The sequence below is a fragment of the Pholis gunnellus genome (genome assembly GCF_910591455.1).
Source record: "Pholis gunnellus genome assembly, chromosome: 17".
In the NCBI taxonomy this organism is placed as follows: Eukaryota; Metazoa; Chordata; class Actinopteri; order Perciformes; family Pholidae; genus Pholis; species Pholis gunnellus.
In genome coordinates, this window is record NC_136544.1 from 11011181 (window position 1) to 11037529 (window position 26349).

Below are 26349 nucleotides of genomic sequence, written 5' to 3' on the forward strand. Positions count from 1 at the left end.
GAATATCATATTGCAATTTGATTGCATGTTCTGATAAGGCAAAAACAAATTGGAAAACTCACAGAAATACAGACCACTGCATCAAACAACAAAGATGAACAAAAGCGAAGCAAAAAAAAACAAACAAATAAATTGAAAAATCTTAATGAAATAGTCATCTATATTCCAGTCTTTCCTCCTAAAGGCAACTGTTCCTCAACTATGGCATTTTGGTGTTTTTTTTTGTCGTCACATTTATGTACTAGCGAGCGATTGTAAGATTAGTTTCTTTGCAGCCTGTAGCAGATGTGTTCGAGTTCTGGTTTCAGGTGGGCATTGGTGAGGCCAATTGGTGTTTCCATCAGGCCTTGGTGGCGACAGTTAAGAGTATGTACAGCCACAGGGGTGCTGGTAAGCTGTGATGCCTTAGGGTCATAGGTCATAGAGTGGTGCTCTGTGGCTCCTCCTCAGGCACAGCGTCCCCCTCTGGAGAGTCTGTCACTGCCACGGACCTCCTGCAAGGGACACCGCTGAACTCATCGATGAGGCTGTCCAGATTGACATTGATGGAGGGGATTTCATAATTGAAGATATCTAATGGTGAGCATGGTGGGAGAGGTGAGTATGATGAGCAGAATGGTGGAAATGGTGATGATGAGCAAGAAGAGGAGGAGGAGAAGAGGGCATATGATGATGATAATGAGGTGTAAAAAACGGAAGAGAGCAGAAATAATATTAATCTTTTTGAGTCTGAACTCATAGGAAGTGGCATATGACGTCTGTAATCAGTAAAATATATGTGCTTCACATTGTACACAGGGATGTTTTAAGTGTGTTGCTAGTTACACTTGAACAAGCTAGTGTGGTATGTCACAGCTTTTTGTGTCTTTTGAGACAACAACAACAGATATTTTCTCAGATAAAATACAATAACAGGTCAAAATGACTGCACAATGACACCTTACTGTACACGTTTACAACAATGGCCAGGTAAACCAACACAGAGGCAACATGATGTGTGTGGAACTCTGTGGAAAAGTGGCACCAAGACACCAAGTGGGCTTGAAGTAACGATGGAAATCTAATAAGGACCGGATACAGTATTTGCTCTGAATATATTCTAATGTGCTGCTGCATTTACTGAAAGCAGAGACTGATGACTACTCCTGTGTCGGAATGAGATGGAGCGTGGCAGTGTAGTTAAAGGGAGCAGAGGTTATAAAAAGCGATGAACCTGCCAAAGGGGGAGAGGGGGTTACCTGTGGCCCCCCCCCCCGATACCGGTGGCAGGCGCGTTAGAGGGGGATGTCTGCCGGCACAGGTCTGGGAACGGGGAACGAAAGGAAGGGGACTCTAAAGATGGACCTTTGTAAGCGACGGCGTCTGCAATGTGAGCGCAGTGTGGTGCACTCTGGGAAGTCCTTAAGCCATGCATTATCGGTTGAACTACAACACCATGCAAAGAGTCAATAATGCCACGGATATAGCGAACATTTTCTGGTTGAGAGCAACAGGTAAGGTATGTTTGAGGCAGGCTGCAGGAGACCCCAGAGGCAGCCACAGCACGAGGCCAGGCAGTGAGATGGAGCGCATGGGGCGGGGACGGTCTGGCTTACCCTAAAAGTCCCCCTCACACTTAGCCCACACTGAATCCCTGGCCTCACACAGCTGCAAGGTACACAATAGTAGCAGGGGGGGACAAGAGAATGATAAATATTGCAAAGTGACAGAATGATTGGTATATAATGACAGAACACCTCATCATCAGACATCATACTCTAGCTATAATGTGGGGTTTGTCTGGCTAGGTTTCCATGCCTGCTACGCAGAGAGAGAGAGAGACTGGACTGGTGTGTAAGCCTCTGACCTACCTCTGCCATGTGGGGGTCTGGGTAACACAGATAAACAGAGAGCACATGATGAATCTAATGGCAACTTCCATACAAGCAGGACGAGCTATGCTTCTCCGATGTTTCCACACATTACCCAGAAACATCATCACATAACACAAGCAATGAATACATAGGTCAAGGAGATTTGCTCACTACGGTAGCACGGAAATGCTAATATTTACATAATTCTCAGGCATCTGTGTCTAAAAGGCAACTTTTATTAATTCAGACATTCGTTTGGGAGCAGTCAATAAAGGGGAAAGGTATCTTTTATATCTACAGTGACAAGTCCTACAGAGTCCTACACTCGTCCGCCGTCTCCATTGGACAGAGCCACAGCGAGTCTGAGAGAGGGCCGCTGCAGCCCCACCTGTGGTGGCGGAGGGGGAGTTGTTGCCAAGGGCTGATGTTTACCTGTAGACATGCTCTCCCCGGGAGACAGTCCATCCAGGAGGCCCTGCTCCAGGGGCTGGGGAACTGGGGCCATGGGCGGGCCAGTGAACCCTAGGGGGGCTGTGGGCGGCTGTGGAGGGGGCAGACTGGGTCTCTGCCTGGGCTTAGGGGCGGGCCGCGACTTGGTGAGCGTTCCTGTCAGGGAGGGTGGGGACGAAAGGGAGTGGGGCGCCCCCAATGGGGTCTGCCCGGGGGAGGATGGGGGCACTTGCCCTGGAGGGCAGGCCAGTCCATAAGGGGAGGGGGTGCTAGGAGGTGTGGGGGACAGGCTGACCGGTGACGGCTGACCTGTGGACTGGTCGGACATCCCGCAAGACTGGCTGTAAGGGACCTTGGGAGGCACAGGGGCCAACTTCTTGGAACCTGGAAACATACAACGCAGTTACATTAGTGTTAAAAATGAAAATGCATTCACTTAAACTGAAGAAAGCCGGCTCGAGATTGAGCGATGTGCTGACCTTTACGCAGGGTGTGTGGACTGTGCTCTGTGGAGTGCAGGGAGTGGCTACTGCTCTGAGGACTACAGCTGGGGGGGACAGTTGGACCTGCCACCTGGATGGCTTTGTGTCCAATTACAGGGGAGAGCTCTTTACTCTTGAATGAACTGAAAAAGACAGCAAGACATTAGTGTGTGAACAGCAGCAGACGCAATAGGTTTGTGAACAGTATCTCATGTACAATACCTCCGTGCCACAACAACCACCACCACCACCACCACCATCATCATCATCATCATCATCATCATCATCATCGCCATCATCATTTATGAGTGTTTCACTATATGTAAGTACAGCGTTACCAATATTACTCAATGTTTCCTTAAACCCAGATCTTATGTCAAGCAAGGCCACATCAAGGTAAGGTAAGTATTTAAAAAGCAAATGGTTTCACATCTATTTAAACACCTGTTAAATAACACAAATGGTGCACATCAGCACATAAGTCCACAAAGCGAAGATGAAAAGTTGCATTTGCAAAGATTTTGTCTTTTTCGTTGGTGAAAATGTAATCGATCAATCAGGGATTCTTTTTAGTTAGATGGCATTGGCGTGTCAATCAGACTGCCTGACAAACCAGATTAGTATTTCACCATTACTGTTATAAAACACATTTCAGTTTTAACGAAATAAAAAGTAAGATGTAAGAAAAAAACATGTTTTTCACAACACTAGTAAATTGGATCAATTGTTGTTTTATATCCTGAAATATATATACAGTATAGTAGCATTTTGATAAAAAAACTTTAAATGTCTTTCTTCTCCGTAGATGCAGGGGCTTATAATGATCTAGAAAAAAATATAGATGTTGAGAGACTCAACTACAGTTCAGCTGGGATCTCAACTGGACAAGATTTCACGCTTGACTTCTGACAAAAACGCCACTGAGCTAAACAAGGTGTACATATCTGTATCCAGTAACAAATAGAAACAAGTAGTCTTCTCACTGTAAGACGTAAGTTTATCTGTATTTAATGTCTGCAATGTGGATATACTCACTAATATAGACAAGTATGGTTGCAAAACTCATGTGATCCAACACCCCACAAAGAGCACCGGTACTGTAGTACGGTAGTCACATTTTTGAATACATGACATCTTATTTAACTGTAGTCCCTTTGAGCAGTCTTTCCCCTAAAATAATCCATCTGAATGGGATGTCATAGAGCTACCAAATCACGAGAGGGAGCATTATCAAGCGAGCTGTTCTTATTTGCAGTAATGATTCACACTGTCCAGTGTGGTTGTAACACCACAGACATATGAGTCAGGAAACTGTCACAGTCACTCCATACAAACTCCGCACTTTCGGGTCAAGCTGGAAGATGCGCAAACTGTATGAAGATATTCTATACCGTACATACAGGACATAATTGCGAACACAATTCTACATTACTAACCTTAAAATCTTTACTTCCTTAAAAATGTTTTCCGTCTGCTGGTTAGTAACAAAATGCTGCTGTAGAATAAATACATTCATATGCTTTTTGATAGCCATACGCAGCATTGTCCATGTATTTATCGTCCACTCAATACCAGCATGAAACCGAGCGCTATATAAGCCAGTAACATCCTTTGTTGCTAGGCAACCCCCATGAGAGGCATCCCTGGACAACCTGAATGTTACAGAATCGGAGGGATGTAATTTGAAGGGGGAGGAAATAAAAAAAAAATGCAAAAAGAAAATATGAGCCAGCGAGCTAGAGGAGAGGAGAGATACAGACGCCACTCTGTGATGCATCCATCGTGGCCATGGGTGTGTTGTATTTACCTAGTCAGCCTGGGGGGTCCTCTCTCTCGGGCACATGGACAGGCAGCCCACGGCGGGGGTGGGGGCGCGGACGAAGGGAGGCTAGGGGGGTTGCCAAGGGACTGGTCATGGCGGGCTAGTACCAAGGAGGTTTTGATGTAGAGTGAAGAAGCATTAATGTCCGGTGGGGGAGCATGCGACATGTCACCAGGCGGACTGTGCTTGGGGAAATGCAGACAGCTGGGTTTGGGGTTCGAATTGATGTCAAGTGACGAGGAGGAGGAGGAAGAAGAGGAGGTAGGGGGCGGGGCTGGGGGAGTGAAGCCAGACCAGCGCAGCGGGGGCGGGGGAGAGGCGGGGGGCTGGGACTCTGGACCCGGTGCCACAGGGCGAGCGCAGGGTGGGGGTTTGGGATAGAAGAGGTGGGGGGCAGTGTGGCACGAGGAGATGGGGTAAGGGGGGGGTGGCCGGTCCTCCCCTGGGGGTGGGTGGGCATGAGAGGTGTCCGGCCGATTGGGCGACACGTTGTCAGAGCTGTAGATATTAAGAGAATAGACAGCACAAAAAAAACAGCTCTAGTGACTGAACAGGGAGACGCATTGGAGCGATATAGGATAAGCTGTTTTGATGATTAGGGTGTTAGTGTGTTAGTCGGTCCGAAAGCCAAAAGCAGAAGAAAAAAAGAAAGAAAGGTGGGCGGTGGGCACCAAGCTTAGCACACAGTCAGCTTAGTGCAAATACAAAGACAAGCACAAAAAAACAGCAAAGGAAAAGAAAGTTTTGTCGCCAAAGGAAAAGTGTGAAGGACTTCCTCTGTGATCACCTTGTGTTTGCACACTGCATGGAGCTGTGAGGATCTGTCTCTGAAGCCAAAGTGCCGGTCTGCAGTCTACAATATTATCAAGCTGAGCTGATGACTGCATATCTCCTCTCTGCTATATATGGAAACCCTATCTGCCCGTATCCTACAGTTTATGACTTGTTTGCATTGCAGGTCCTGCAGTCAGCCCAGGGCAGTGTGAAACAGACACAAAACCCTTTCATCGGCTGAAAGAGCCACAGGAGAAGTGGGGAAAGCCAGCCAAGCCAGAAGCCATATCTTATGCCTGCAACACAGGCATAGGCAGCAACCATGAGGCGATTATTCGCGTGTTTAACTATGATAATCATACCAAAAAATGGTGAAAACAGTCTGAGTGTCAAAAAGAAAAGGAAATAATTCACGACCAAAGCTAAGAAAGCCAAGCCACAACAATGGGATATTGGAAATATTAGCATGCTCGCAAAGGACTTGCAAATTGAAGCTTAGTGCCATGTAAAGAAACAAAACTTCCAAACAGTATTTGGACTAAATCCCTTCAGAATTAGAGTCTTAAAATATCATTACCCTTTTGAAAATGTTACCCACAATGACAGACAGGAACCTGACAAACAACGGGGAGAACTGAAGAAATGTGTGAGAAATCATAATAAAAACAGACAGAGACACGAAGAGTTGCAAAATAATAGTATGGTTAAAAACAGCCAATGATCTTGATCACACAGAGCTGAGAAAGTTGATGATGACGATGGTGATGACCACAAAAATGAACAGGAGAGGATGCGTGAGGAAGACGGGGGGGGGACAGCATCTCCACTGTGACTTACCAAACCCTTTCTCCAGGTGGCGGTGTCGTGCACGGGGAAGTGGCGAATTCTCCGGGTTGCTCTGGGATGAGAGTGTCTGCGGGAGAGCCGGGGCCTTGCAGGCCTGGGGGTGTGGAGGAGGTCTTGCGCACCAGCGTGCCCGAACCCTTACGAGACACCCAGGAGGTATCCATAACCCGGACACCCATGCTGGAGACAAACACATTATCAATAATCATTCACGCTGATGAAGAACGAGGTTGAGTGGGGGTGGTGAGGAAAGAAGTGGGGAAAAGGGAATGATACAGTACCTTTGTATCTTCCTAATGCTGCGTTAGTAGGGGGAAGAGAGGCAAAGGGGATATGAGGTCAGAATGCAGACTTCACAACACCATACTTAACCACACAGTACACTGAATATGATGGGGGAGATGAGATCCACAGTGGCAGGGGGGAGCAGAGGAGACGTTTCAGAGGTGCACACATCTACCGAGCGCCAACAGTTTTTTTCTAATTAAGCCCGTTTGGTCTGAGAAATGCACAAACGCACCGACAGACGCTTTATCATAAGCTGCTAACTCTAAACAGATAAAAGCTATTTTCTATCTCCCCACATTGATATTATGGGATGCATGATATCACGGCCTTTTTCCTTAAGTTGTATTGGGGGTATTTCGGTGAAGGCATCGGTTTCTAATTCTGCCTGTGATTTTCCACCAGCTGGATGAATGACTCAGGCCAGGTGACGTGCTAGCCAGACTGTGAAGGAGGAGCTGGATGTGGGAGGATGGGAAGATAATCCTGGAGAAATATTTCCTGAGAAAAATAGAGGTAACCAGCAGCCCTTCATCAGCGACACGTTGCCATAGAGACAATGCCACTCAAGGCAATTCAGCGTCATGTATTCAAATGAGAGGCTTCTCTCGTCCCGATGAATCCTGATAATAGGAGATGTACGTGTTGGACTTATTGCCAGTTGAGATATACTGTATATACGTTACAATGCTCACCTCTCTGTTGCCTATGAAGGGTCTCGAGCAATTCTTAATGTGCATGCACTCAAATATAATTATTAAATGTCAGATGCCTGAGAGGAGGCGTGGGTGGAACGAGAGAGAAGAGAGAGAGAGAGAGTGAGGGAGTGAGATGTGGGCAGCAGAAGGATGCACTTGGCATCATACCCATCCTTCTTGTAAAACTCCAGCATCATGTTGTCAGTGGCGACGCTCAGTGGGCGTCGGCTCTGGTCGTGCGGCTGCTTGCGCTCGGATTGGTCCAGGTCTGGTGAGGGCATGGAGCTGTAGTTGGAGTTGTGGTTGGTGTGGATCGGGCTGCCGTAGCTGCCTGTCAGGTTGAATTCAATCTCTGAGGGAGGAGCAGAAACACCATCATCATACAGTATAATGACGGTATACTGCATGCCGATGCTTACTGTTTGTGCGTGTATGTACTTGAGACGAGGTAACAGGAAGTGGTCCCTTATAGCGAGCAAAGAGCAAACGCAGCATGAACTGCTGCACCAAGTAACTGCAGGTGTAACATGATGCTGCAGCTTCGAAAACATCGTGTTCAGATACCATGGTGTGTACATCACCTATGAGCTGTTTATTATGCTTCATTTATGTGTTTGTTGTGTTACAGCTGGTGTGTTTTATGGCTTCATGGTGCAATGTGTTGTTTATGTGAACTGACAACCATAAAGAAGAACGATCACAAGGTATCGTCGTATTCATATACGGCTGAGCAAAATAAAATAATAAGTATTTAGTAGCTTTGATAGATTAATTTGGTCAAAACTGGTAAAATTGTGGGTCATACCATACTACATATATTTAGTTGCCAGTTATATATATATAAAATCCGATTATACAATTTATTGAAGATCAATAAAATGTTTATGGCGCCTAGCCTGACAACAATATTACATACATAGTATGTGATCCCCACCTCCAGGGAAGAACCAGTCAGCATGCTGGATAATGGGCTCAATGATGCCCACAATCTGTAGGGACAGCGTGGTCATCATCTCTGTCATGTTCCTGGAAAGAAAACAAAGAATTGAACTGCAGTATGACTCTTATGTGCTAAGTTTAGTTCAGGTAGTTGTGTTAAAAAAATACATACGGTTCAGTGTGTGTCCAAAGCAAGTTAGGGCCGAGAACAATCGCCATGTTTCCAGGTGTCATCTTGTTTGCGTCTTGGTAGTCGCTCAGCCTGGCTAAGAATTTGGTTAGATATCTGTGGGATTGACATAGAAGAGGATATTTCACACCTTATCTATTCCTTTTAGTCAGACATGTTAAGACTTGTTAAGCCACACACATATATAACTCTACAGAGATAACGTCATGATTAATGAATAATAATTATCATTATTCTCCTCACGTTATCCTTATAGCTGTGCACATCCCAACCTGTGCCACCTACTGTAAGTAAAGTAATAGCAGCAGCAGTTTAAACCGGCAGATCATCTTCTACAAGCAATTTTAATACTTACCACTTGTATGCAACAAGTTAGTACAGCTGTAAAAGTCATTGCCGACAGGTGTCGACATCTGAGAAGCATCTGCATTTCAAACCTGCTGCTGCGGTTATTTCTCTTGCCTGTAGGTGGTGCAGGTTGGTTCTCTTCAGAAATTGTGTTTCTTGGTTTGGTTTGTTTGTCAGCAGGATTATCAAAAAACTACAGGCCCTGTTTTCATGTCTGGAGGTGGAATGATGAAGCATGGGCCAAAGGAGGGACCCGATCAATTTTGAAGTGGATCCGAATCACGGGGCGGACACACGCATTACGTTTTTACCGATGGAGCCTCAACAAGCCTTAGAAGCTGGTCTGCACTCTCCGAGTGCCCCTTCTTGTTTTTAATCCACGAGAGCCATATGAGAACATGGCACGTACAAACGATAGGACAGAAAATGGGGGAAAGCGACTGACCTGAAATTGTTCAAGTTGTCTGTGGGGAGTTTTTCACACACCGCCATTAATGCTTGTAGTCTCTTGTCCATATCTTGAATGCTGGAGAAATAAAACAAAAAAAAACATTATGGTTTACTGTTGCTCCATTTCTTGATAAACGTCACCATTATTCATGTTGGCAGTTATAAAGACCCCTCTTTATAAAGACTTTGGACTATTTTTCTGTTTTTCATAGAGGCCAATGGCATAATTGAAGAACATGCTTTTAAGAAGAAAACAGCAACTCACTTTGAGGCCTGAATCCATTCATCATAAAGCTCAGTGGTCATCAGTGGCTCGGGGAGCTCACGGAGGTATGACTTTAGAGCCCCTATGGGTGAGAAAAACAGGGAGAGAGTGAAAAAATGGTTCGCTTTTAGAAGAGGAGGGTTGTTTTCCCTCTTCAGAGTACTGGCGAGGCCATGTCCCATATTTCCACTCCCCTCCAGCAGGCCCTTGCAGCTAGCTGCAGCTGCCAGATTCATATCGCTCAACACAGATTTTATGCTAATGTGTGAAATGCACAGCAATATCAGAACAGAAAGCCTTCGGGAAAAGAGCACAGAGGGCAAAGCTGATGAAGACTGCACTATATTCGCCCGATGAAGAACATTTTCCACCAACCAGGTCCAAAATCAATCAGAAAAGTTATTTGCACTTGTACAGTGCAAATGACCTTTCCACATCATAAAAAACTGGCAGATGAGTAAAAATAATTGCCTTTAACATATGTATTTTACAGCAAAGCTAGTTTTTACAGTTTACAATGACAATGTGTAGGGGTTGTTGTTATGGAAATGGGCTTTGAACAAGGCATTGGTGTGGGTGTTGTTCACCTGCGATGGCGTGTGGGTCGGAGGAGTACTCCTGCACATCCAAAACTCCACAGTCCAGGGATGCTTTCAGCTTCTTCAGCTTGGAAGCTGACGGAGCCACTCTGAAGAGGCCCTGCAGCCACACACACACACACAGTAAACACATAATCATGTGTAATTATCACATCTAACATGATGCTGTAATAACCTTGTGGTGCATTTGACACTGGCTGATGATAAATAACAAAGGAGAAACTGGTGGCTTTGCATGTTTTTGTCCATTAATGTGTGAGTATATTACTGTCAACCATTTTAAATTGATTTAATTGCCACAAAAAACTTTGTAAAGATGATGAGTAACCTCTATCTCAGAGTCGTGTTTTGTGGTGCAAAGATATTACTTGTCTTTTCTCTTCTTCCTCAACTTAAGTTAATTTGAATTTTGAGTCTTTCCAGTCTGACAAGGAAGGATAAAGTCAGGTGTATTTACTGAATATGGGAAGTAACAGCAGCTCTATGCTTTGAAATGGTCGTAATTTATGCCAATTATACTACAGATATAAAATGAATTTGATGGAATATTTGTGTGTGAAGGTGCACACATATGTAAGTGGTTGCAATGTCATCTTTTAAATACAAGGATCAATAAGGATTACATTTAAGCACCAGGAGTGTCTTTCATGGCACAGACTCAAGTGTGATTGAAGATGACCAAAATAAGCATAGTATCTCACACCTAAAATTCCTAAATGATGTGTCTGATGTGTGTGTGTGCCCTCTACCTCCTCTTGCATGCCACACTCTAACAGCATTGTGACACACGCTTCGATGGGGAAGGCGATCTCTCTCCCGCTAATGTTCAGGTGGTCCTCCAGAGACTTGCCAAACGACGGCTTCTCCACCCACGCCTCTGCAACACAAGACAGCGGCTTGAATCACAGGCAGACACAAACAAACCTACGCACCATAACAGCCTCTTCTCCCGAACGACTTTAGACCAATGACTGAGCATAAAGTTAGGAGGCAACATTCATCAATTAAATGCAAACTGCAACTTAATGTGACTTTCAAGATTAGATCACAGTTCAATGTTTTCCTGGTGCCACATCTCTATTTCTAGTATCTTAATAGGAACATGTGATGTTAAGCCCTCTGTTTGGTTTCACACCCCGTTAACTAGCTGGTAGCACAAAAATGGAGGTGGATAATTATAGCCTAATGAGATCGTTATGTGACATGTCAGGGCTATTAACTCCATTCCCTCTCATCTTAATATTGCTTCAGGTGCAGAAATGGAGCAGATCTCTCTACACACACACTCTCTCTCTCTCTCTCACACAAACACACACACACACACACACACACACACACACACACACACACACACACACACACACACACACGCAGAGCATAAGACTCACCTTGGTGAGCTTTAATCTGGGGCAGGATACTTTGAAGAATCTCTAATGACTTCCTGTGATATTCTGCTTGCGTTTCTATCAGCTATAGAAGGAGAAAAGATTAAAACAAACAATCCCTGACAAGTGTGTATCCCGAAATGCTGTTTGTGTTATTAGATAATCTACAATGTTTATTGTGACCTGTGCTAATATGGAGAAAAGCATTTTTATTTGTCTTTTGAAAAGAAAGAGATTGGAACTTTGATGACAAAATATACTTACTGTCTGAAAGTAATTTGCATAGTCTATTTCTTTGGCCACAAAACTGTACATATCTGCTGACAATTGATCCTGAAACAGAAAGAAGAGAGCAACCATCCCATAAGAAATGATCCAGACCTACTGTAATATCATCCTGGCAATGTAGTCAATTTGTATTTGCTACATGAAGGAGGGCTTTAAATCAAATGGAGGGCAAGGGATCTGGAGGAGGGAAGAATATCTGAGTGGTTCCGATTGGCGACTCACCCTACATATCTCCATCCGATTGGCTGCCTCCTCCATCTCCTCTCTGAGGGACTCGGACTTGGCCCCGGGCTGCAGCGTGCTCGGGTGACTGGATGACTTGGACGACTGCTGATATCTATGGGCATGAGGTAAAAAAAATAAATGGCCACTGCATTGGATATGTCATACTCTCTGCACAAACATTTAAAATCTGAGCCTTTATTTAAAATATAAATGAACAAGAGAAGGTTGCAGCCTGGCTTTTAAATGTGGACGTCACCTTGCTCTAGCGGAGTCCATGTCCAATACAAGTTTAGCTAAGTGCTTCCTCTGTTTTTGGATGTTGGGAATGTCCACCTATAAAAGAAAATTAAGTGCATGATTAAAGTCAGGTCAGGGAATAACAGAGCAGCGTTTTTCAGGTAAATGAGGACCATATTCTCCTTGTAATCCTTTAATAATCGGAAATAGAAAAGTGAGAGCGTGTGACTCTGTAATTCAGTCACGTCAGGGAGGGGGTTTCTCTTAATTGGTACTCACCTCAGCGAGCACATAGAGAGGCTCCACCACATCTCTCTCTATCTGGAACTCAAACTGGATGAGCTCCTGGGCCAACTTCTCTTCTGTCTCCCCACACAGCGTCAGCATCTTCCTGTTTGGTGACAGCCAAACACGAAGTCAGAAGCAAGCAAATACAATTAAAATGCAGACAAGGGTAATGAGGGCAGAGAATAATTCAACAGCCGAATCAATAATTTAAGATGACTCCAGGGCAGTAAGTGAGCAAAAGGCCTGTGGAAGTCACTGACTTACCCGAGGAGAGAGTCATCCCCCAACACTGCCGCCCCTTCTACCATACACTGGGCCAGGATTGTAAGCGGTAGTTTTTTCTGATAGTAGAGAGAAATAACATTACTAGAGCTCCTGTGAGAATCATACACGACTATGAATGTTGCATTCTATCAGTTTGCATCAGTAGTCAGTGTCTGAGAAAATGATGGACGCAGGTACTCACAGAAGGTGACTTGACAGATCTCTTCTCCATATCAGTCCCCTGCTGACCCTGCAGGCAGGCAGTCAGCTTCTTGTGAGTGCTGTGTGTCACCTGCTTGACCAGATCCAGACGCTTCTCCACCTGAACACACACACACACACACACACACACACACACACACACACACACATCAGAAACCTCTTGGCGTACTAATACATGCACCCATGTAATACCACAGACACAGTGCTGCACCCTAATGCTGCGTTCACACTACGAGTGACACAGCAACACACTACAAGTCATTTTGAATGGAATCTGGTGACGTGTCGCTGCGTGGCGGGCCTGGGCGCATTACAAATCAAAGTTTAGCTGGTCTCATCTTTTTTTCAGCGCTCTAAAGACTCAGTGTAGCGTGAACCAATCACATGGTTTTGTTTCGCCTTGTTCTGTTCTAACTGAAAGAATTCCGTTAGCCAGTTGCTATTTAAATGACATGACTACGTTAAAGAGCCCTCGAGCAACACTAAATACATTATTTAATTTAACACAGCATGAACGGTGACAGCACTAACTGCTATAGACCATAATTCCATCAAGCACCTGTTTGCAGGTGTTGTGATCGCCCTCCCTGCTTAAACACACACAAACACACCCACACACACACACACTTTTACACCAGAACTTACCAGTAGAAGGTCATCGCTTAACACCTCTGTTTTCTCTGCCCTGTAAAGATAAAAGTGTATAAGGGTTAGGGTATCCAGGGGAAACTACATGCTGGCGTTGTTCTGTTTGAGCTAGAAGTATTAGCTGTGGCAATGAATGCAGCTTTGCGTTCTGTAAAGTCACAGTGGTTGAACTTGTACAAATATTCTCCATCAGGTCACTCAACAAACAGCTTGTGATGGTGACTATTACAGATTCATTTTGTACTCTTAACGTGAGAGCAGAAAACATGCTCATAAGTATCCTTATCCTATTATCATCATAGGCCTTTTAAAAAAAGTGTTATTATGACACCCCAGTGGTGGTGTGTGACTTAAAGTCAGGACAGGAGAAAAACCAACCCGTGGTGTCATTCTATGTTACACTAGTTGGCTACTTATCTCTACATTTTATATTTATGAATAATAGATTTTGCCAACATCATTATCGAATGTATTATAAAAAAAACATTTGTCTTCGTTTCTTGGGTTTTTGATTAAACCAAACAGCAGTTTCCCATAATAATGTGAAGTCTTTAAAGACATTATCAATGACAGATCTGCAAAGGTTCTGCCAGAATTTCTTGGTGTGAGAAAAATGCCCTTCCCGTCGAGGGTCTGCTCGTACAGCATGAGGAAGCAACGCCCGAGGCTTCGACAGCAGAGCGGAGCTCTCCATTCCCTTCCCGTCGGCGTCCTACCGCTGCCGCTAATAGTGATTTACAAAGAGGTGAGACAACATCTTTTCAATTGATACTGAGATTTGGTAATGCTTTATTTAAAAAAACTATTATTCATTTTTATGTTTTGATCTCCCTCTTGCTTGTCAAATATAGAGGAGGAGCAACCTCCTCTGCCACTATGGACCGGCCTCTTCCTTGACACACATAATAATAATAATAATACATTTTATTTGTATAGCACTTTAAAAGGTACTCAAAGACGCTTTACATGGTAAAAACAGAAACAAAAGAAGTATATGTAATACAAACAAAATAGATAACAATAATGTGAAAATGTGACATCTTACATAATACAAATATTTTCATAATTTGAGGCACTCTATCCAAATATTGGTGTGTCGTTGCCAAAATGTTTCACAGTGGTGAAATAAAGTCCCAGCTGTATTGCATTGGATGTTGACTCATTCACTGAATTTTTGCACATCATCAATGTGGCAGTGCTCCAAAATGGGTGGGCCACATCGATGCACCTGTCCCTTTGGAGCATGAGTAAGTGTGCACGTGAGAACATGCGTTTGAGTGGCTGACTCTCTCAGATCTTAGATGATCTTAGAAAATCCGTTAGAAGAACACATTAATTATCAGGCAAACTATTCATGCTGTAAACTCGCCGAAGCGTTCTAACACCAGCGTGAGCAAAACGAGCAGGACAGCCACTGATTCAAATATGCAAGTTCCCACTGAGGAGCATCACATCCCACTGTGAATCCAGAAGACTGGGGACTTAGCCAAAGACTGAAGGAAAGGGCAGAGCTGCACTGCCGCTGAAGCAGATAAAACTACTCATCCGGAGTACTGAATGAGCCATAAGCTCAGAAAAGAGCAGACCACTGGATATCATAAATACATGGTGTCAGCTCAGTTCAGTCAGCTTATATTTTAAGACGTTCGTCCTTTTTGTGCAAGGATTCCCAACAGAGCTCAATATGCCTTTTATAATCCTCCAAGAAAAGATGAAATGGGTAAATTGTCAGTATTCCATCAATATTGGTTGTTTTCCAGAATTCCTTTAAACACACTTGGACACCAACAAAGCAGGTATCTAAAGCAACAATTCAGAACCTATGAAGACTACCTTATCAGAGTGGAGGATAACATGTACTTCCTGCTCAAAAGGGCTGTCGACTAACAAGGGAGCCAACCTCCTAAAAATGAGTCAAGACCAGACCTGCCGACCCCCCAGCAGCCACCCAGTGGTGCACACTTTCTCTCAGCGCTTCCCCTTCCTGTCTGCCCGACCTCTTCCTGCTATTGTGCCCCAACCATGCCAATGCCAATTGTGGATAATAGCTTTTTTTGTCTCATTTGTTTAAAAAAACGAATGTTACTGTTGACCAAGAGAATGGAAAAGACCTTGGTTTGTGCTCTACTATTCATCAGCCAGACAAATACACGTCAGTAGCACATAACTGAAATCCTCTTTTCATATGGAATGCCCTTATCACTCTGTCGAACCCAGTGCAATTGTGTTGAAGAAAAAAAAAGGGACATCTGTCTGAAAATGCCAGAAAAATGTTAATGTTGCCAGTTTAATGTTGACATGTAGTTGTGGATACATATTCCATATGTAGTTGCCAGCAACAGAAAGCTGAGCTTTAATGATGTCAGTTATTAGAATCAAAGCTCTCGTGAGCATGGAACCATGGGAACTGGGTCAAACCATGTACCAATGGATCCTATCACAATCGGCCTGTTGGAAAACTGCTCTGCTCACTGAGGTAGGAAGAAAAATACAGGAAATGTGTGCGTGTGTGTGTGCATGCCGAAGACTGAAAGGGAGAATGTTGTAGAGGGACAAGTTTCTGGCATGATTTGTAAGGACAAGTGTGATAGCAGATTGCTGATTACATGACAAAGGGGGACCAAAATAACCCAAGCATTGCACCAAAATTTGGCTCTGTTTTGCTGCGACATTCCAACAGCCTCAAAAGATCTCTGAAACTCCATGTTCCATAAAAGCACTTGCAGGCAAGACTGTCGCATGTATACACCACGCTGAGTGTGTAGCCGGGGTGTCTGCAATGCAGCTGTAAGCTCGTCAATGCCTATGTGTCCTCACATTGGCTGGTTGAGGAGTCCCTTGGGAGACTCTGGCGGGCTGAGGGACCCTAATAAGGGTCAACAGCACAGATAGGGCAGGGGCTTCAGCAGTGACAGGGATGTGGGGAAGCTACTCAGTTAGCGATGTTTGACAGGAGATGCGTGGACAACCTGTGAGACTCTCTGGCCTGGCTGTCTGGAGCTCTTCTGACAAACTAAACAATATGACAGCTGCATATGAACGTTTATATAGTAGGGGGGGGGGGGGGGGCATCCTATTCCTAAACCTCTTTCTTTGTTTGTGTCCTGTGAGTGTTTGTGTGAGAGTTCTTCTTGAAGGCTTGACTCGTGTATACAGTCTAAACCAAAAGGGTGGAAAAAACACAACTAGTCAATTGCATTTTCTCTTTAGAACAAGCGATACAAAGTTTCAACGCAGGCATGGTGTTCTAATTGACCACAATGTCACCATTTTGACTGTTTTGTTCCCTGAGCTGGTTTCTTAGGAGAGCAGTATCGTACATAACCGTCCTGTACAATGGGTACTGCAGTTGCTCTACAACCTGATTCACAGCTAACTCGCAGGAGATTTTGGAGGTGAGGAGTGAATGTCCTCTCAGCAAATAATGTGCAGAATGAGCCCTGGGAGGAAAGTAAACACGTGGGAGAGTTGGCAGCCATGTGGGCGGTGTGCTCATGGAGGGAGAGGAAGACTTTGCCAGGGTTATGCCAACCATCTGCCACTTTGCAGGCATTCCTTTACCTGGAGCTGCTGATGACTCAATACAAACATGCACACACGCACACACACACACAAACGCACATCTATAAATATACAAAATAATTAACTCAAGTCAAATGCTGAAATTTAACATAATCTTTCAGACCAACACATACAATATCATTTCAAAAGCTGACACAATTGTGCTTTCTTTGCAACAGCAGAAATTAACTATAATTTTCTGGAATGCAAAACATGGAGAACTGAAGGAAGATTAATTAGTTGAGATAATATTCACACAGACAGTTTGTGGGCCAGAATTTGAATAACTCCTTCTTCACCTCTGGTGACATTAACAAAGTGCTGGTAAGAAGGAGGCTCTGAAACATCTGGGGTTTTGTATTCACAGCTGGCCAAAGACAAATGTAATTTTACTGTGCATATTTTCCCAGGGACCTTAGACATTCCAAGTCATTGTAATTCCATAAAGTTGGAAGTAACATGTGTGCACCAAATACCCAGTTGCCCGTCTAAACATCAGCTGCTCATTCCATACAAACACATGTTGTATAATAAATACTTCTATCTAGAGAAATGTTAATGTTGGAACCCCTCATGCTCAGCCCCCCAGCACTGTGCATGGCTTATGAAAGCATGAATAATCCATGTTGACATAATCAAAATGTGAATAAATTAACATCCACAGTCTTGAGCGTGTTGCCTTGTCAGCTAGCCAACTGTTGGCCGTAACACTTTCCGTCCACAGGTCCATCTGATTCGTCCGAACAAAGAGAAAGTGGTCATGCTCTGGTTTGCTCACACTGCTAGCCTGGCTAACAAAAGTGCTTACTCTGGGCCCTGCAGGAGCTGTGCTAGATGGTAGGCCCTGTGCTGCGAGGGGAGGGTAGTGGAGCAGAATGGTGGCCCTGGGCCTCAGCAGGGCACCACACGGCCTGGAGCAATGGCATGAGCTCCACAGTCAGCCACGAACACACAGACACACATTCAAAAACACACTGCAGTGCTCATGCTATCTGCTCTGTGGATATTTCTCCATTTACTGCTTTCCCCAGACCTTTGCCTTGCAAACGCATCTAGAGGCCCGCTCGGTTTCCTCCCAAATGACAAGGCGGAGGGCTGATGGGACACAAGGTTACTAAAACAGAAAAACCCACTTACTGTAGTTGTCCAGCAAACTAGGTCACAGTTCTGTTAAGTATGCAAGAATAACTGTGAGAGGAGTGTGCACACACAAGCATGCACAGACACGCACACACACAAAGCACACACATGTCCAGAGAGGGAGTGAAGGAAAAGAGAGAGAGAGAGAGAGAGAGAGAGAGAGAGAGAGAGAGAGAGAGAGAGAGAGAGAGAGAGAGCCTGCAGCATTCAGCAACGTTTCACTGGAAACACAAGCAGTGAGTTATCGCTAATAACTTTATTCATGGTGAATAATCTCCACAAGAAGCACTCTATGACTTTACTGTGCTTTAACACTTGGCATCTGCCCGAGCATTGTGCACACACACGCACGCACACATACACACACACGCTCACACACACACACTGCACCTAAATTATTTCAAAAGGCCTGTAGAGAGCATCAAATAAACAGTAGAATGAGGCAACAACGTTGAGCAATACATGATTGAACAGGCCATCATTCTTTGTTAGTTCTAAAAAATAAATATTCTCCGCCATTTTTGTATTTAACATGTGAACATGTGGGTTGTCAAAGCCGAACGAATGTGATGAAACAGCTCATACCAAATGAGCGTTTCTCGGCAACCAAAGCAAATGAAGGATTTTAAATCCATTGTATAGAAAAGGAAGATGAAGAATCATCTTCTATAGTTGAAGAGCAAGGTTTTGAATGAAAAATAATGAACTCTTAGAATGACAGGTAAACAAAACAGGATATTGTTATTAGTGGATTGGTGCTTCCTGTTTTGAGTCTATCGGCATTCCTGAATGGAAGGAAGTGGGCATGATGATAGGGAGTCGCCCTTCTCTTTTGCAGAACTTAGTTATTTCTAACAACAATACCACTCTACTGTAGCTATTCTCACTTACAGCTGTGTATCAGAATAATGTGGCAGCTCACTAAATGTACGGTAGCTAAGGCACCACGAGAAATTAAAGACTTTAAAGAAACAGAAAACCATGTTAGAAAATCAATAAAGATTTCTGAATATTCCTACCGCACTAACTTCATACAATACTGCTTTTAAATAGATACAGTTATTTCTTTTTATGAAAACATATGACTACCTCCTCTGTTTTTCTTCCATAATCTGTTTATTTCAAAGACAATTCATTCGCATAAATGTAACCAAATGATTAATGGAAATGTCTCTTGTCTTGAAGTTATTGAAATAGAGGATTATGTTACTTTTACAATAACAATTGAGACGCTATTTGTCATAGCAGGGCTTGCAGTGTATCCTCTTTAGACCCCGTCTCACTGCTGAATGCCTCGCAACTTGAATTGCATCTGATTCATTTGCTGCATTTCAGTCAGGCCCTGAGGTCCCTGAGATCATGAGCAACAGACTGGGTCAACTCTGACACTCGTAACACATCACAGTCGTGATCGAAGCAACTTTTAATATGCAGCAGGTCAATAGGGACAAAAAGGAAATCAAAGTGCAAATGAGAGGCTGTCGGCGACAAGCAGATGTCCCCAAAGCTGTTAGTGTATTGTTTCTTACACATGTGCTCGTAACATTCACTAGTGCTGAATTTGTAGTGAACTGCCAGAACATGGGCTCTTTTGATTGAATTAGCGACACAGAAAGGGAGAAACAGCGCTTCTGTCCGATATTACATCATCTTTCTTTTGATGGCCAAAATGGTCCCCTGACAAAGGCTCTTTATCACTAACTCTATCGTGTAGTAGGCTGTCTCTGAGAGGCACTGACCGGGTTATGGGGGGGTTATCAACATGGACCTCTGACACTCCCTAAATGGCACTATTCAAGTACAGCAATAGCGCTTGCTTCAAATAAAGATACACATTCTAGAACCTGAGTAATGACGCATTCCTTATTGCCGATGACTAATGCCTCAAAACTATAAAACTTTTGCCATGGAAAGGCCTTGACTTGTTAAATAAAATGCTGACACTGTGATTTCCAGTCAAGATTAACAATGTGATCAGCCAGAAACTATACAAAAGTGAACCCAGGAGAGCAGTGAATCACCTGCCCTGTGAAGGCCACATAAGCGAATCAAGGCACCGAGGTGGAGGAGGAAGAGAGACAGAGGAGGAGATGCTGCATTGGCATTCAACAGGGTTGCCTCTAACGTCTCATGTTACCTGTCAGCTCTTACGCTCGTTTAGAGTCCCACACACATTCTTGCCAAGAGGCGCAGCACGTGCAAATGCTGTGCTGAATGTAAAAACAGCCACGGCTGTTATCATTTATGCTCACAGAAATTAGTTTCCAAGATTAATATGGGACACATTTAGCATGTATGCATAGTATTCAAAGTGCATGCACATCAACATTCAAACTTCTCGCTGAAGTATACACAAACATGCAATATACACAATTCATAATGTTTGTCTTGTGTCCTTCTCCCTCTTTCTATGTGACATTCGTGTAAACCCTTTCTTTGGACACAAAGAAATCTGTGCGAGCGCCACATTGTCAGACAGAAGGGAAAGAGAAAGAGGGTGAGAGTGAGACAATGCAGGCGAGAGAAAGCATCTTCAACTCATGTGCCAGCCCACAAATGGCTGCCATTTTCTGATAAGTGCATCGTGGAGTGGTGAGCTAAAGTCTAAAGGCATGAGCAGGAAGAATGTTATGACCATAAACTGGTGGTATTGGTGAACATCACACAGGTGATTGATGCAGGTTGGGTGTGAGGGTGGGTGGGGTCGAGAGGCTTTGTCAGGAGGTTAGGGCTAGTGACAGTAGGGATGCACTTTTTCAGTACCGATACCTTCATCTGGGCTTTGGGTATCGGCCGATACCGACTGATTAGATACCAGTGTTTGATTAATAACCTGGTACTGGGATCATTCTTTTATGTGTAAGGTAACATCCGGCTTGACTTAAACGTTGCTTTTCTACCTTTGTAAAACACAATGTAACAAATAAACACATTCATCTGTGCACCAGCAACTTGGCAAAGACTCTTCAAAATGAACATGCATTACAGTGCGAGGGTAAACCTTTTAAATGCAGCGACAAATTGGTTAAAACTTAAACAGGAATAAAAATTCCTGTCTATAATATATAGAATTAAATTGAATAGATCAGCGCCATTGTCACCGATACCCGATCCAGCTTTCTGAGTCAGTATCGGCCCAACATCCAATATCAATATTGGTGCATCCCTAAGATACAATGGTGCCCTTTTCAAGTGTAGAAAGGGAAGAAATGTTCAATTTAAATTGTGTTTTTTCTCTGACAGACTTACAGACTTGTATCATGGAATCGTTTAACCAGGCTGTCCTGGACCTAGATAGGACAGTGAGTTGGGAATAGAGAAATAGGTCAAGGGAAATGGAGGGTGGGAGCTGGCTGGAGCAACGCTATATTTTCCTGGCTCATTTTGTGTATGTGAGGGCATCAAAAAAATCACAGTGCATATGGAAGAAAAACCCAAATACTTCTAAAAAATGTTTTTACATCAAGGAGAATGCTTAAGGCCTCTATTAAGGTTCAAACACAGGGATAAACTTCCCAAAATAATGTCTTTAGTTAACAAAAAACACGACAATTTTATAACAAAATGCACACAAAGACTCTCTTCAGAGCCGTGACACCCTGTTGTTCCCTCCCACTGTGCCACAACACATTTCTGTCTGCTATAGAGTATGCATGGCTGCACATCCTCCAGTATGAAGTCTTGCTCCACAGAGGTGATTGGTCAAGTTGACGATCACGTGACATGGATCTCATCCTGACGAGCGACAGCAGCAGCAGCAGCCTCAGAGAGCCAGAGAGATGCTGAGACAGCACACCTGATCGCCAACCCCCCCACTGAAGAAGACCTTCAATCCCCATCACATACTGCATAAGACATACATAAGAAAGACTCACGGCCATACTGTGCATGCAGAGAGACTCGCCATTACAGACATGATAACACATGCCAGAGGGAGGTGAGTAGATTAAATGTCCACTGTTAAAAAGCGTACGTGTTATCTCTTAATGAAGACACACTCCTGCTAATAACACTCACACAGATCGTTGTTATCAAAGTCATACAATTTCCAACATGGACAGTCCGCTTATGTGGATTTGTTGAGTTGTTTTGAAAAGACTGAGGACTGGTCAGCGGTTTTAGGGGCTCTACTGAGACTGCTGAGGATCAGGAAGGTCAAATACTCAATCCTACAGAGTAACCCTCATTCCACTCGGAAGATAGGTGACGCTTGAGTCAGCAGAATAGTATTATCTGAAGCCTCAGTGAGTGCAAGACGGAGCGTAACTATGATCGGCGAAATTGATAGTGAACAGACTTTTTCCTTATATGCTAATTTAATTAATCTAATCTTTGCCGGGCCTCGTAACTCAGCTCGAATGGCAAACCAGCGGAAAGGAAATGAGCTCGAGTGTGAAGTAAAGACAGTAGAACGCGGCAAAACATGTTTGGTGAATGTTTACTTTAGGATGCCTGATTAATCTGCACAAACACACATTTGTCTGACCCCCACCCGCTGATCCTGCACTAACAGAACCAGGCATGTGTGTGCAAGGACACATGCATCACACTGTCACTATGTAATATATGCACACACACACACACACACACACACACACACACACACACACTCATTTTTCCTCTATAGGTGGTGCAATCAATGGACATTATCACCCTTTAGGGCGCAGATATAAGAAAGAAGCATTAAAAACTCAACACAACACATTATTAGCAGAGAAGAAGGTAACAGTCTTCTCATGAAAAGCAAGATGTAATAAACAAGAACAACATGCTGGCCCTTTAGAGATCATCCAGATTGTTATTTCCTTAACAACATGAAACACTTTCATTGGACAAATGTATCCAGAGCACCTTATGGTACTGTGATTGTGTGTAATTTTAGCATGAGCAGATAAACTGCAGGACCAAGAAGTGTTAGAAAGCTTTCTGTGGTGTGGCTTCATTCACATACATTAAACCTGCTGTCCCAGGATGGCACATATTTGGATATTCCTTTCTTTCCATCTCTCCCAGTAAGACCAGACTAATGTTTGACACTGCTCACGGTCACCATAGGGTCAGACCTGTCACTTCTTGCCCCGATCCAAAGCTCAGCAGAGGGTTTGGGAGTAGTGGTGCTGGCTGTGAACAGCACAGTAGGTACCATTAGCAAGGGGAATGCTGTTGCTCATCATGGTGTTGTGGTACAGGCAGACCACCTCAGCAGGTAGCTGTTGCTGCTCCAAGACAGACAGCTTCAGAAAACAGGAGAGTGTGAGAGGAATATTATACTCACAACAGCACCGGCTAAATGTGGGGAGTGCATGAACACACACACACACACACACACACACACACACAAGGAAACACAGCCTTCTCTGCTCACATGAAAGGCCCACAACCTGCTTGCCCACACACTTATCCAGAATCAAACCCACACACACACACTAATGAGTCACACAGAAGTAATTAAAAAAAGACTGGAGCAGCCTGGACCAACTGACAGTGATAGCACAAACAGAGCCTGCAAGGTGTGTCCCCTCCCGTCTGAGTGCATGCCTCTCCACACAGCCCTGTGATAATAATGACCCACACCTCCTGGTCCTAATCCGTACACGGGAGCAGAGAACACCCTCTGGCCCAGTGTGGCTTCACAAGCTGCTATGTCTCCATGTGAGAGGGATGAACAGGGTGTGTGTGGGGGGGGGGGGGGGGGGGGGGGGGGATAAACCCATAAGACCTGAGTAAAATGTCTCAATACATCTATTTCTAAAGGTGGGAAGGGATTTTAGAACCACGCAGATGCAGGGCAAGTACAGGACATAGAAGACTGCGAGGAGAGGGATGGAAAATCCTCCCACATAGACCTCTCAGTTGGACCTGTTTTAAGGAGCTACAGTGGTATGATAAAACAGTGAAGGCTGATAACATAATCCCATTATTCTAACTAAAAGTATGTTAGATAAAAGCCAGATGGGGAATACGACCTTCAGGAATTGACTGACTTGTTAACCCACGCCTAGGAGGTGCTTCCCTCCTCACAGCTGATATTACTGCGTAATGAAAACATTGCGCCTTTTTCCATTTTCCCTCACGTCGCAGCCCACACCGCATCCGTCTGCATCACATTCACCTACTGACAGCTTCTGTGACAGGAGGTACATTTAATCACACCGTAACTTCACAATATGCATGTTTTTTCACACTCCAGGGGTGATGGCTTGTCTTTAAGAGGAGGCCGTCTCTCCGTGAAGGTCTGTGGTGCTGCGAATGTCTATATTTAATGTATTTCCGTGGGCAGGTTGCACTGGGGCAATGCGCCTACACGCTGCCTATGCGGTAGCCTCTTCCAATGGTCATTACGCATCAATATGAACATGGGGTATTCTTTTGTTCCTTAGCATTAGGACGACTGCACTGACCATTGTCTATTCCGCATATTCAGCCTAATAACATGTCAAATAAATCCTATTTGCATGGAGGTGATTCACATCTAATTGGGGCCATACAGGGGGTTTCTCCTCCCTTTGACTTGGCCCGGCGAGAATAGCGCACTGAAAGGGTTTGCTTACCTTCCCACCGTTTGGTTGGCGAGCTGTCGCATCCGATTGAATTGCTTCTTCATCTTGTATTTTCTGCGTTAACACCTACAGGGGGAAATATTCCGCATTATTTCTCTCAATATAACGGTCCGTGCTCCACAGAGGCGCAACACAAAATCCAGTCTGCCACATTTTCCGTCCCTCATCGCAAACTGCCATCGCCAAAAAAAACCTACTCCAGGATTACATATTTTCAAATGATATTTTTACATCTACATTTTCCACACTGCCTGCGCAGGGATGCTGGACCAATTCACCGCGAGCACTCACAGGCAGAGAGCGACAGCAGTGACAAGTCGCGGCTGCGCAGCAATGCAGTGTGGGAAATGTAGTAAATCAAGGCTGACGCTCAAGAAAGAATCCAACCTAGCCGGTTCCCAGAGGGCTATGCGGCGTGATCAAACAGGCGTTTATTTTAATACGTGTTTAAATCCCATTGTTTAGTCTATTTCAGCTGTTGAGTACAACAATGGAATTAATAATACATTTTGTCTGTATAGCACTTTAATTAGCTGCAGTATAATGTTGCTCAAATCCAGAGGCAGTGGCTATAGAGTAGGCTACTTCAAGTGTGTGGGGAAACACAAACACGGCTGAATCTGAAGGGTCAAATAATAACAGTCTAATAAATAAATACATAATAATAATAATAATAATAATAATAATAATAATAATAATAATAATAATAATAATAATAATAATAATAATAATAACTAAATAGTCATCCAATAATTCAAACAAATTCTGAAAAACATTTATAAATCCGCAGAGAGACATTTTCCTTCACAGATTTTCAATGATTACTTTTATGTGGTATTATTTGCTATTCTATCATATTACGCCCCCCTGAAATAGTGGGATCCAACAAAACCTTCTCTGCTGTGAGTCAGACTGGCGAACATCTCCATCTGGTGTCTTTTGTGTGCCAATGCAACTAAAGGTTACAAAGTGGCACCAACACATTCTTAGTTTCAAAGACAAATAAAATATAGCCGACTAGACTTTGGCTGCTGTCGTTATGCTCATAATGGGATTGCTAATGATAGTAAGAATAACACAGTAAATACATTTTTTAAATAAATTTAGCGTTCATGAAATAATTGTACATGTTAATAGAAACTATAAATTATTTAAGGGTCCTTCATTTTTATTTTCTTCTGAAAGTAAAAGATTTTGGCAGTTCTGACTTTCTAATGATGTATTTTTGGTACTCTGTACTGCTTTCAACTGTCCAGAAGGGAGCAGTCTGGTCTTATAAACCACTTAACATCTTCAGCACTACAATGTGAAGCACCGGCTTTACACCATGACTGGGCTGTTGATTAAGGATATCTGCAAACGTGGAATATGTTCAAACACAGAGACATACCACATGAAACGCTTCACTTGGTGTATGTTTATCTGCTGAGTTCAGCAAATTCTTTTCAACAACTGTGAAATTATAAAGCAACTTCATTAGTCACATGGGAGAGGCTTCTATGAAGTTTTTCAAAGCACGTTATGAGAAAC

General features: G+C 43.8%; 1 protein-coding gene across 1 annotated transcript; it reads right to left on the reverse strand.

Moving 5' to 3' along the window:
* Positions 1-418: 418 nt before the first annotated feature.
* Positions 419-24863, reverse strand: arhgap44a (Rho GTPase activating protein 44a; the record flags this gene model as incomplete). Its single annotated transcript, XM_079176786.1, has 22 exons — positions 419-573; positions 2286-2687; positions 2783-2928; positions 4593-5105; positions 6219-6407; positions 6509-6526; positions 7379-7562; positions 8145-8236; positions 8322-8435; positions 9133-9213; positions 9403-9484; positions 9990-10101; positions 10751-10878; positions 11390-11471; positions 11651-11719; positions 11897-12011; positions 12156-12232; positions 12416-12527; positions 12689-12765; positions 12906-13010; positions 13556-13595; positions 24811-24863. The coding sequence occupies 22 exons, from the start codon at positions 24861-24863 to the stop codon at positions 419-421; spliced, it is 2946 nt and encodes a 981-aa protein (XP_079032912.1).
* Positions 24864-26349: the final 1486 nt, after the last annotated feature.